The sequence below is a fragment of the Tympanuchus pallidicinctus genome, unplaced genomic scaffold (assembly GCF_026119805.1).
Source record: "Tympanuchus pallidicinctus isolate F22 unplaced genomic scaffold, pur_lepc_1.0 scaffold42, whole genome shotgun sequence".
NCBI lineage: Eukaryota > Metazoa > Chordata > Aves > Galliformes > Phasianidae > Tympanuchus > Tympanuchus pallidicinctus.
Window position 1 is genome coordinate 1,285,795 of NW_026294761.1, and position 10,817 is coordinate 1,296,611.

At 62.6% G+C, this 10,817-nt stretch overlaps 2 protein-coding genes across 3 annotated transcripts; one reads left to right on the forward strand and one right to left on the reverse strand.

Moving 5' to 3' along the window:
* Positions 1 to 1,281: 1,281 nt before the first annotated feature.
* Positions 1,282 to 3,651, forward strand: EGR3 (early growth response 3). Of its 2 annotated transcripts, none has more exons than XM_052702015.1 (2): positions 1,282 to 1,599; positions 2,511 to 3,651. In XM_052702015.1, the coding sequence occupies exons 1-2, from the start codon at positions 1,437 to 1,439 to the stop codon at positions 3,548 to 3,550; spliced, it is 1,203 nt and encodes a 400-aa protein (XP_052557975.1). In that variant the 5' UTR covers positions 1,282 to 1,436; the 3' UTR covers positions 3,551 to 3,651. The 2 variants fall into 2 exon arrangements, with proteins under 2 accessions (XP_052557975.1, XP_052557976.1); XM_052702016.1 differs by lacking the exon at positions 1,282 to 1,599 and adding an exon at positions 1,708 to 1,803.
* Positions 3,652 to 5,002: 1,351 nt separating this feature from the next.
* On the reverse strand, positions 5,003 to 7,918 carry LOC128090025 (keratin-associated protein 10-7-like). Its single transcript, XM_052701960.1, is given in 6 exon segments — positions 5,003 to 5,541; positions 5,919 to 6,011; positions 6,159 to 6,185; positions 6,187 to 6,437; positions 6,440 to 7,028; positions 7,895 to 7,918. Coding segments are annotated over 6 exon segments (1,008 nt in total). The 3' UTR covers positions 5,003 to 5,517.
* Positions 7,919 to 10,817: the final 2,899 nt, after the last annotated feature.

Consider the following 10,817-nt stretch of genomic DNA (forward strand, 5'->3'; position numbering starts at 1 on the left):
CTGCTGGTACTCAGTGTTGGGCTGCGTGCAGCCCAGTTGCAGGATGCACTGCGTACTGGAACCCAATGCGTGGTGCTGGCTGCGGGATGCATGGAGCCCAGTGCACGGTGCTCGATGCAAACGATGCCCAGAGCCTGGTACCACCTACAGGGTGCCCGGCACCCATGGTGGGGGCCCAGTTCTGGGTGCATGGTGCCAATTGCATGGTGCCAGTACTCGGTACCGGCCATAGGATGCCCTATAAGTTGTAGGGTGCCCGGTTCTGACTGCAGGGTGCCCAGTTTCAGCTGTAGGGTGACCTGTAGCACCCTAAGGTGCCCGGTTCCAGCCATAGGGTGCCTGGTTCCGGTTGTAGGGTGACCCATACCATTCTAAGGTGCCCGGTTCCAGCCATAGGGTGCCTGGTTCTGGCCATAGGGTGCCCGGTTCCGGCCATAGGGTGCCCGGTTCCGGCCATAGGGTGCCCGGTTCCGGCCATAGGGTGCCTGGTTCCGGCCATAGGGTGCCCGGTTCTGGCCATAGGGTGCCCGGTTCCGGCCATAGGGTGCCTGGTTCTGGCCATAGGGTGCCTGGTTCCGGCCATAGGGTGCCCGGTTCCGGCCATAGGGTGCCCGGTTCTGGCCATAGGGTGCCCGGTTCCGGCCATAGGGTGCCTGGTTCTGGCCATAGGGTGCCCGGTTCTGGCTGTAGGGTGACCCATAGCACCATAGGGTGCCCGGTTCCGGCCTTTGGGCGCCCGGTTCCGGCCACGGCGTGCCGGCTGCCCGTCTCCCAGCGCGCAGTGCCGCCCATAGGGTGCCCGGTTCGGGCGGTCCGGTGCCGGTGCCCGGTGACTGCAGGCCCGCTCCCCGCCGCTCGGCGCGCCGCTTCCTGCTTTCTAATGTTCCATTGTGCGGAGCTTCCATTGTGACGCGCGGGGCTCGGCGCGGCTTTGTCTGTCCATATATGGGCAGCTACGTCACGGAGCGCTCCCGCCGCCCGCATAAATGGGCCGCGGAGTCCCCGGCGGAGCAGTCGGGAACCCGGAGCGGAGCGGGAGCGGCGGCGGAGCGATCGGGAGGGGTTAAAATCCTCCCCCCCCCTCCCCCCCCCCCAACACCCAACCCCTCGCTCCGCTACGGGCGCAGCTGCCGGGCGGCCCTCCCCCCCCCGCGCCCCCCCCCCGAGGAAACACCATCGCCGCCGCCACCGCCGCGTGGGGGGGGGACCCACGCGAGACCTCCCCCCGCAGCCCCACGCAGGACCCCCCCCCCGCACGCCCCAACTTTATTTATATTCCCCCCCCCCCCACCCCCATATTTTTTTTTCCTTTTTTTTTTTTCCCTTTTTTTTTTTTTTTTTTTTTTTTTTCCGTGCATGATTTCCCCGGCGCCGATCCGCCGCTCGGATGTCGTTCGCTGGGGAGCGGAGCTGATCCGACCTTTTCCTCCGATGCTATGACCGGGAAACTGCTGGAGAAGCTGCCGGGGACGATGAGCACTTTGCTGAACCAACTGCCCGACTCTCTGTACCCGGAGGAGATCCCCAACTCTTTGAATCTCTTCTCCGGCGGCGGCGGAGGAGGCGATCCGGTGCCTCACTACAACCAGATGGCTGCAGGTGACGGGGGTTTGGGGGGGGGATGCGGGAAAAGGGGCCGGGGGGCGGCGTGTGTGTGCGCTGGGGGGGGAAGGGAAGAGCCGGGGATGGGGAGCGGCCCCCCCCCCCCCCGCCCCCACGCGTGACCGCCCACCCACCCGCTTTGCTCGCTGTGTCTCCTCCGCGCTGCGGGAGCGCCGCGCTCAGCCCGAACCTCCGCCGCAGGTACCGGGGAGGGGGGCACGCACGCATGCCGAGGGCAGCTCCTCAACCCCCCCACGCCCCCCGGAGCGAGGGGTCCGCGCCTCCTCGGACGCGCGTGGCCGTGGGCTCCCACCCTCCTTTCGGCTCCCGCCCTCCTTTCGGCGGCGATGCGGGGGGTTTTGGACACGCGGGCTGCCGGCCGCCCCCCATCCCCCCCCCCCCTCCCCAACAACCGCCCCCTCCGAGCGGGGATCCGCGTGGGCGCGGGGCGCCGCGGACACTCGCGGCCGTGGGCTCCCACCCACCCGGCGGCGGCGGCTCGGGGGCCCCGCGGGAGCCTCCCCCGGAGCTCGGGACTGCGGGAGGGGATGGGGGGGGCACAAAGCCTCTCTCGTTTCTCGCCTCCGGCGCTCGGGGCCGAGAGTTTGACGCGCGCAGGGCTCCAACCCGCCGGTCGGGGTCGGCGAAGCGCAGCTGGGGACGCGGAGCTCCGCTGCGCTCCCCCCCCGGCACGGAGCCCACCTGGACCGCGGGGCTCCCCACCCCTGTGGGGCCGCGGGGGCGGCAGCGCCGCTCCGTGTGCCGGCACCGGCACCGCGCACGGCCGCGAGCGGAGCCCCACGGAGGCGGCCGAGGGGAGAGAGGGGGGATTTAGCGAGAGCGCGGAGGGTGGGGGCCCGCGCAGCGCCGTCCCCGCCCGGCTCACCCTGCCCCGCTTCTCTCCGCAGACAATGTGATGGACATTGGCATCGGGAACGAAAAGCCCAGCCAGGAATTGTCGTCCTATTCGGGGACGTTCCAGCCGGCCGCGGGCAACAAAACCGTCACCTACCTGGGGAAGTTCGCCTTCGATTCGCCCTCCAACTGGTGCCAGGATAACATCATCAGCCTGATGAGCGCCGGCATCCTGGGGGTGCCGCCGGCCGCGGGGACGCTGAGCGGGACGCAGAGCTCGGGGGGCGGAATGGGGGCACCTCCGCAGGGCGACGTGGACCAGATGTACCCCGCGCTGCCGCCCTACTCCTCCTGCAGCGACCTCTACCCGGAGCCCGTCTCCTTCCACGACCCGCAGAGCAACGCCGGCCTCACCTATTCCCCGCAGGATTACCAAGCGGCCAAACCCGCCCTGGACAGCAACCTGTTCCCCATGATCCCAGACTATAACCTCTACCACCACCCCAACGAGATGGGCGCCATCACGGAGCACAAACCCTTCCAGAGCTTGGACCCCATCCGCGTCAACCCGCCGCCCATCACCCCGCTGGAGACCATCAAGGCCTTCAAGGACAAGCAGATCCACCCGGGCTTCGGGGGGCTCCCGCAACCCCCGCTGACCCTAAAACCCATCCGGCCCCGCAAATACCCCAACCGGCCCAGCAAAACCCCGCTGCACGAGCGGCCCCACGCCTGCCCGGCCGAGGGCTGCGACCGCCGCTTCTCGCGTTCCGACGAGCTCACCCGGCACCTGCGCATCCACACGGGCCACAAACCCTTCCAGTGCCGCATCTGCATGCGCAGCTTCAGCCGCAGCGACCACCTCACCACCCACATCCGCACCCACACCGGCGAGAAGCCCTTCGCCTGCGAGTTCTGCGGCCGCAAATTCGCCCGCTCCGACGAGCGCAAGCGGCACGCCAAGATCCACCTCAAGCAGAAGGAGAAGAAGGCCGAGAAAGGCTCGGCCGGGCCGCCCCCCCCCGCAGCTCCCCCCGTCGCCACCTCCTCGCCCCCCGTCGCCCTCACCCCCGCCGTCACCACGTGCGCCTGAGGGCAGCTGGGGGACGGAGCGGTGCAGCCCCGGAGCGCTGCGCGGGGCCGGGACCGGAGGAAGGACGCCCGCACGACCCCCCCCCCCCCACCCCGCTCTGCCCCGGCCGTGTGGATCGGATCGGCCGCAGCTCGGCACCCGCAGCCCTGAGCCCGTGCCTGGGGGGTCCGCGTCCCGCTGCGCGCATCCCGGTACCCGCGGCCCCGTCCCGGGCTCAGGTCGCGCTCATCCCGCTGCGTGCGTCGCGGTGCGGCGGGCCGGGCTGCGCGCGTCCCGGCGTCGGGGCCGAGGATGCGGGCGTCTCAGCGTGGGCAGCCCGGTACCGGGGGTCGGGCGGTGCGCATGCCGGTGCCGACCCAAGCCGGGAGCGTTCCGGTACCGGGGATCGGGCTGCGTGTGGGCCGGGAGCGGGGTCAGGATGGAGGCGTCCCGGCGCGTCGGGTGCATCGCGGCGAGCGGATCCCAGCGCTGGGGGCCGGGATGTGAGCGCGTCGGTGTGTAGGGCCCGGCGTCGGGGGCCGAGATCCGAGCATCGCGGTGTGGCCGACCCCGTGCTGGGGGTCGCGGTGCGGTCGGGATGCGGGCACTGCGCTGTGCTGATCGTGGTGCCGGGGGTTGTTTGAGATTCGGGCACAGAGATTTGGGTGCACGGAGCCGCTGCTGGAGGTTGGCGTGTGGGCGCCTCTGCGTGCCGAGCCGCCGCCGGGGGTCGAGATTCGGGCACCCCGATGTGCGCGGAGCCGCTGCTGGGCTCGGGATTCGGGCTCCCTGGTGCCGGAACCGGGCCGGGTGCCCCCAGTAACCTGGGGACGGCGCCGTGCGCTACGGGGGAACCCGCGGGGGGTTTCACTCCTCCCGGCCCCCAGCGGTGCTGCGTCCCGACCCCCCCGGCCCTTCCGCACCCGCGGTGCCGCCCCCCCTCCCCGGTACCACGCGGTTGGGCCCCCAAAACCCACGGCTGCCCCGCGCCCCCCAGCTCTGCTCGGTGCCGTCGCCCCCTTTTGTTTCCCCCATCGGTTTCCTCCGTCGGAAGGGAAATTCTTTACAGAAACGCAGCAAAAAAAAAAAAAAACCAACAAAAAACAAAAAAAAAGAAACCAACCAAACATACATAGAAAAAAAAAAAAAAAAACAAAAAAAAAGACAGAAAAGCAAAAAAAAACCACAAAAAAAAGACAAAAAAGAAAGCAGTATTTTGCTGAATACTTTTTATAATGTGAGATATTTTTATTTTCTTTCCTTCGGTCACTTTACAAAACTGCGACTCCGACTCCGCGGGAGGAGGAGAAGAAACCGACGAGGCGCCGGGTTTCGGCGGGCGCCGCTTCCCTTCCCCGGCCGCTGGTTGTGTGCATGGCGCTGCATGGCCGCTGCCCGCTCCCCTCCGAGCGCCCGAACGGCACGAAACGAGCGAGCGACCCCCCGAACGGCCGCGCGGCACCGGCGCCCAAAGGCCGCTGTGAGCCGCGTCCGAGGCGGCGCGCGGGCGCTGGTGGCTCTGCGAGCGCTGCGCGGCTGCACGGCTGCACGACACAACGACACAACACAACAACGACACAACGACACAACGACACAACGACACAACGACACAACGACACAACGACACAACACAACAACGACACAACACAACAACGACACAACAACACAACAACACAACACAACAACGACACAACACAACAACGACACAACACAACAACGACACAACAACACAACAACACAACACAACAACGACACAACGACACAACGGCACAACAACACAACACAACGACACAACACAACAACGACACAACACAACAACGACACAACGACACAACACAACAACGACACAACGACACAACAACGACACAACACAGCAACACAACAACACAACAACACAACAACGACACAACACAACACAACAACACAACAACACAACAACACAACAACACAACAACGACACAGCACAGCAACACAGCACAGCTACACAGCTACACAACAACACAACACAACAACTACACAACACAGCAACACAACACAGCACAGCTACACAACACAACAGCACAACTACACAACAACACAACACAACTACACAACACGGCTGCACAACTACACAACACAGCAACACAACAACACAGCACAGCTACACAACTACACAGCTACACAGCTACACAACACAGCACAGCAACACAACAACACAACACAGCATAACATGACACAACACAACATGACACACAGCACAACACACAACACAACATGCGCATGACACAACATGACAACACCCAGCACAACGCAGCACACAACATGGCACAGCACAGCGCAACGCAACGCACAACACAGCGCGACGTGGCACAGCACAGCGTGACGCAACACGTGCAGTGCAACACAACACAACAACACAACACAACAACACAACACAATGCAACACAACACAACACAATGCAACACAACTCAACACAACACAATGCAACACAACGCAACACAACTCAACACAACACAACAACACAACACAACAACACAACACAACAACACAACACAACGCAACACAACACAACAACACAACACAACGCAACACAACTCAACACAACACAACGCAACACAACACAACATAACACAACTCAACACAACGCACAACATGGCCCCACACAACGTGCACAACAACAACACAGCACACAGGGGGCAAAGGGTTGGGGCGAGCGGGCAGTGATGGATGGGAATGGATGGGATGCAGGGTTGGGGTTGGGCAAATGGATCCACACAGCACAACAACACAACAACACAACAACACAACACAGCACAGCACAACACAACAACACAGCACAACAACACAACGCAGCACAACAACACAACAACACAACAACACAACACAGCACAACAACACAACATGACAACAACACAACAGAACAACAACACAACACAACAACACAACACAACACAACACAGCACAACAACACAACAACACAACGCAACACAACAACACAACGCAGCACAACAACACAACACAGCAAAATAACAGCACAGCACAACAACACAGCACAAGAACATAACACAGAACAACAACACAACACGACACAACAAACACAGCACAACACAACACAGCACAAAAACAGTGCAGCACAACAACACAACAAACACAACAAACACAACACAACAACACAACACAGCACAACAACACAACAACACAACACAACAACACAACACAGCACAACAACACAACACAGCACAACAACACAACACAACAACACAACACAACAACACAACACAGCACAACAACACAACACAGCACAACAACACAACACACAACGCAGCAACACACAACACAATGCAACACCACACAACAACACACAACGGAACACAACAACACAATGCAACACCACAACACCACAACACAGCACAACAGCACAACACAACACAACACCCAGCGCAACACCACACCAACGCAACGTGCACGAAAAAGGCAAAAAAACCCAACAAAAGGCAAAAAAATCCCAAGGGGGGGATGCTATTTTTTGAGAGACTTTTGTATCCAAGTCGAGCACTTAGAGAAAAACACAAAAAAGAGGAAAAAAAAAAGAGAAAAATCCACCAAAAAAAGGAAAAAAAACCAAGGAAGAGGCCGCTGCAGATGTAATATATTTTGTGGATGTTTTTATTGCTGATTTCTAGTACCTTATACTAAGGTTTAAGAAAGAAAAAATAAAGAAAAAAGGGACGAAAAAAAAAGTTAAAAAAAAAAAAAAAAAAAAAATTCGCCCCCAACCCCGCAGCCCGAAATGATGATGATAATAATAATAATAATAATTAATAATAATAATTAGTACTACGAAAACCCGGCGCTCGGTATCGTGGAAAGGTGACTTTCCCACACATTTCATCGCTCCCCGCTGTGCCATTGACTGCGACCGCCGATGCCGTAAATATATTCAGTGTGGCTGAGAAAGCGCTGCGGACTCCCGGCCCTTCTTTGAGCGCAACGGGGGGGGAAGCGGCCGGGGACCCGAATGTGGGGGGGAACCGCGGCTGTGGGTTGGGGGCTGCGTGCGTCTGGGGGGGGTGAACCCTGCGCCGTAGGGTTGGGTTGGGGCCGGCGCCTCTTTGGGGTGCGGGGGTGGCGCGGCTCGGCCCCACAGCTCAGCCCCACAGCTCAGCCAGCATCTCGGCCCTCATCTCGGCCCACATCTCGGCCCCACATCTTGGCCCCACATCTCGGCCCCACAGCTCGGCCCCACAGCTCAGCCCACAGCTCAGCCCCACAGCTCAGCCAGCAGCTCAGCCCCACATCTCGGCCCGCAGCTCAGCCCACAGCTCAGCCCTCAGCTCGGCCCTACAGCTCAGCCAGCATCTCGGCCCCACAGCTTGGCCCCACACCTCGGCCAGCATCTCGGCCCTCATCTTGACCAGCAGCTCAGCCCCACAGTTCAGCCCCACAGCTCAGCCAGCAGCTCAGCCAGCATCTCGGCCCTCATCTCAGCCAGCAGCTCAGCCCCACATCTCGGCCCCACAGCTTGGCCAGCATCTTAGCCAGCAGCTCGGCCAGCAGCTCAGCCCCACAGCTCTGCCAGCATCTTAGCCAACAGCTTGGCCAGCAGCTCGGCCCCACATCTCAGCCCCACATCTCAGCCCCACAGCTCAGCCCTCAGCTCGGCCCCGCGCCTCCGCCCCAACACTGGGGGGTTTTTCCACCCTTGGCCCCGCGGAGGATTTGAGGCTCCGGTGGCGTCCGTTGGCTCAAAGCGGATCTGGCGGTTCAGCCCTTAATGCCGCGGTGCCGCAGGTGCGGAGCGCCGAGGGATTTCTGCTAGGGTTATAAATAACGTGGATTTCGGGGCCGGCGCTCGGAGGTGCGTCGGGGCGAGGAGGGGTGATGGGCAAATCCCGCAGCCACGCTTTTCCCTCGCACGGCCGCGGAGCCGCGACGCTCCGCTTCGCGCCCTCGGGGCGGCCCGCTCCGTCCTCCCCGACGGGGAGCGGAGGTCGCGGCTGCCGAGCGACGGCGGGCAACGGGGCGCCGACAGGGCGGCGTCGGATGGGGCGCGACGGGGACGGCCGGCACGAGCGACGTGGGGTCGGGCGCCGCCTCCACCTGCGGGGCCGTAGCGGCGGCGGTGGGGCCGAGCCCCAGGCGCCCCGTGGGATCTGCTGGGGCCGCCGTCGGGATGGGAGCGCGCGGAGGGGCACCCATGGGTGGCGGAACGTGCGGAGCGCGTGCGGCGCCGCGCACGAAAATGCTGGTTGCCACGGAAACGCGGCGCTTTCCGTCCCCGCTGTGCGCTCTGGGGGCAGGGAAGGGCTCGCAGCCGCTGTGTGGGTCCGGCCGGCGCTCCTCGCGGCCCGCAGCCCTTCGGCCACCCGTGGGACGGCGGCTGGGCTCGGAGGAGCGGCCGTTCCCGTCGGGTCGGCCCCGATGTCTTGGTTGGGAAGGGCGGTGGAAGGAGTCCCCGAATTGTTCCCAAATCCAGGGCACGGCCACTCGCACGATGCTCCCCCCGTGTCCCCCTGCCCGTCCCTCACCTCCACGCCCCGACCCCACGTCCCTTCCCGGTGTCCCAGGGGGGTCACTGGCCCTGGCAGGACTCTGTCACCCTTTGTGGGGCCACCACCCCAGTGCCACCAACCCCACGGGGCTGTCGGCCTCTCCGGGGCCATCGCTCCCCCACCACCGCCTTCCATAGGGACGTCGCTCCTGTGTCACCACCCTCCATGGTGACACCCGGCGCCACCACCCTCCGTGGGCCGTCCCTCCCCGTGGTGCCATCGTGGGTCCATCTCCCCACCGCCTCCCTCCACGCTGACGTCACCCTTCCCAACCCCGTCCCCATTCCCTGCAGCCCATTCGCACCAGACGTCCCCACCGAGTCCCTTCCAGCCCAGCGATGCTCTGCGCCCCGCGGTCCCCCCCCATTCCAGGTCCCCTTTGTCCCCTCTCCCCGCAGCCTCAGCACAGCCCCCCCTGCGCTCACCTCCCTCGATCCCTCAGCCCTAATCCCGTGTCCTCGCCGCTGTGTGTAACACCTTCCCAAATTAGCAGCAGCATCAGCCGTGACGGTAATTAACGCTCTGTTTACCTGCGCTGCTAATTCATAAAGCCACCCCTGGCACCGCTCCGAACCCAGCAGCCCCATGCGGTGGCACGCGGCTCTGAAGCCATGGCTGCTGCGACGCCCCGCCAACCCGTCCCCAATTTCGGGCCTTTTCTCCCCAAAACCCAACCCTCCACCCCTCCGCAAACCCAACCCTCCTCCCCTCTCCAACCCGTCCCCAATTTTGGGCCTTTTCTCCCCAAACCCAGCGCTCCCCATTCCATCCCCTCCCCAATTCCAGACTTTTTCTCCCCAAAGCCCCCCGCTCTCCCCCCTCCCTGTGCTCCCAGCCCCTCCGTAGGCACTGAGCAGCCTTCCTTCCTCCCTCCTCCTTCCTCCCTCCTCCTCCTCCTCCCCAGCCCGGAGCACAGCTCTGTTCGTGGCCCCGACTCGCTCACGTCATTTTCTTTACAGAGATGTTTGCCATTTTAAATGCGGATTTGGGTTTTGTTTTTAATGATTCCCCCCCCCTCTCTGAAGCTCTTTCCCCGAATTTCCCGTGTTTTGGATCAAAACGGAGCTTTTTTTTCCCATTTTTTTGCAGTTTCCTCTCTGAAAATAACTCCCAAACTATAATTTCCTCCCACTTGCTTTTTCCCCTCTCCTTATTTTGAGGTGCGGAGTCGCCGGACCGGCGCAGCGCTGCTTTCCTATGGGGAACGGGGGCCCCAGCCCCTGCCCAAGGACTGGGACACACTGGGACGCACTGGGAAAGACTGGGACAGACTGGGATGCACTGGGATGCACTGGGACAGACTGGGATGCACTGGGACAGACTGGGATGCACTGGGATGCATTGGGACGCACTGGGATGCACTGGGATGCACTGGGACACACTGGGATGCACTGGGACAGACTGGGATGCACTGGGACGCACTGGGATGCACTGGGATGCACTGGGATGCACTGGGATGCACTGGCACAGGGCCGTCCCCACCCCCATGTATAGGATTTGGGATTTGGTGACCCCATGTGTCCCCACTCCCAGCCCTAAGCCATTTTCCTATGGGAACGCGGCGCTGTGTCCCTCTGTCCGCTGTCTGTCTGTCCGTCCCCGAGAAGTTTGGGCTGCCATAGGGGTGCACGGTGTGGGGTCACCTCAGGCAGATGGGGGCACCGCTTTTAGGGCTCCTGGGGCTCCCAAGGATGCTCAGGGCACCAAAGCGGGGCGCCATCGGGGCGTAATTCAGGATCCCATTGGGATGGGATCT

What these genes read in the sequence shown, in the direction of transcription:
- EGR3 (XM_052702015.1), top strand. Translation starts at nt 1,437, where the DNA reads ATGACCGGGAAACTGCTGGAGAAGCTGCCGGGGACGATGAGCACTTTG. An exon ending in CTACAACCAGATGGCTGCAG is followed by an intron (nt 1,600 to 2,510) that starts GTGACGGGGGTT and finishes TTCTCTCCGCAG; the next exon opens with ACAATGTGATGGACATTGGC.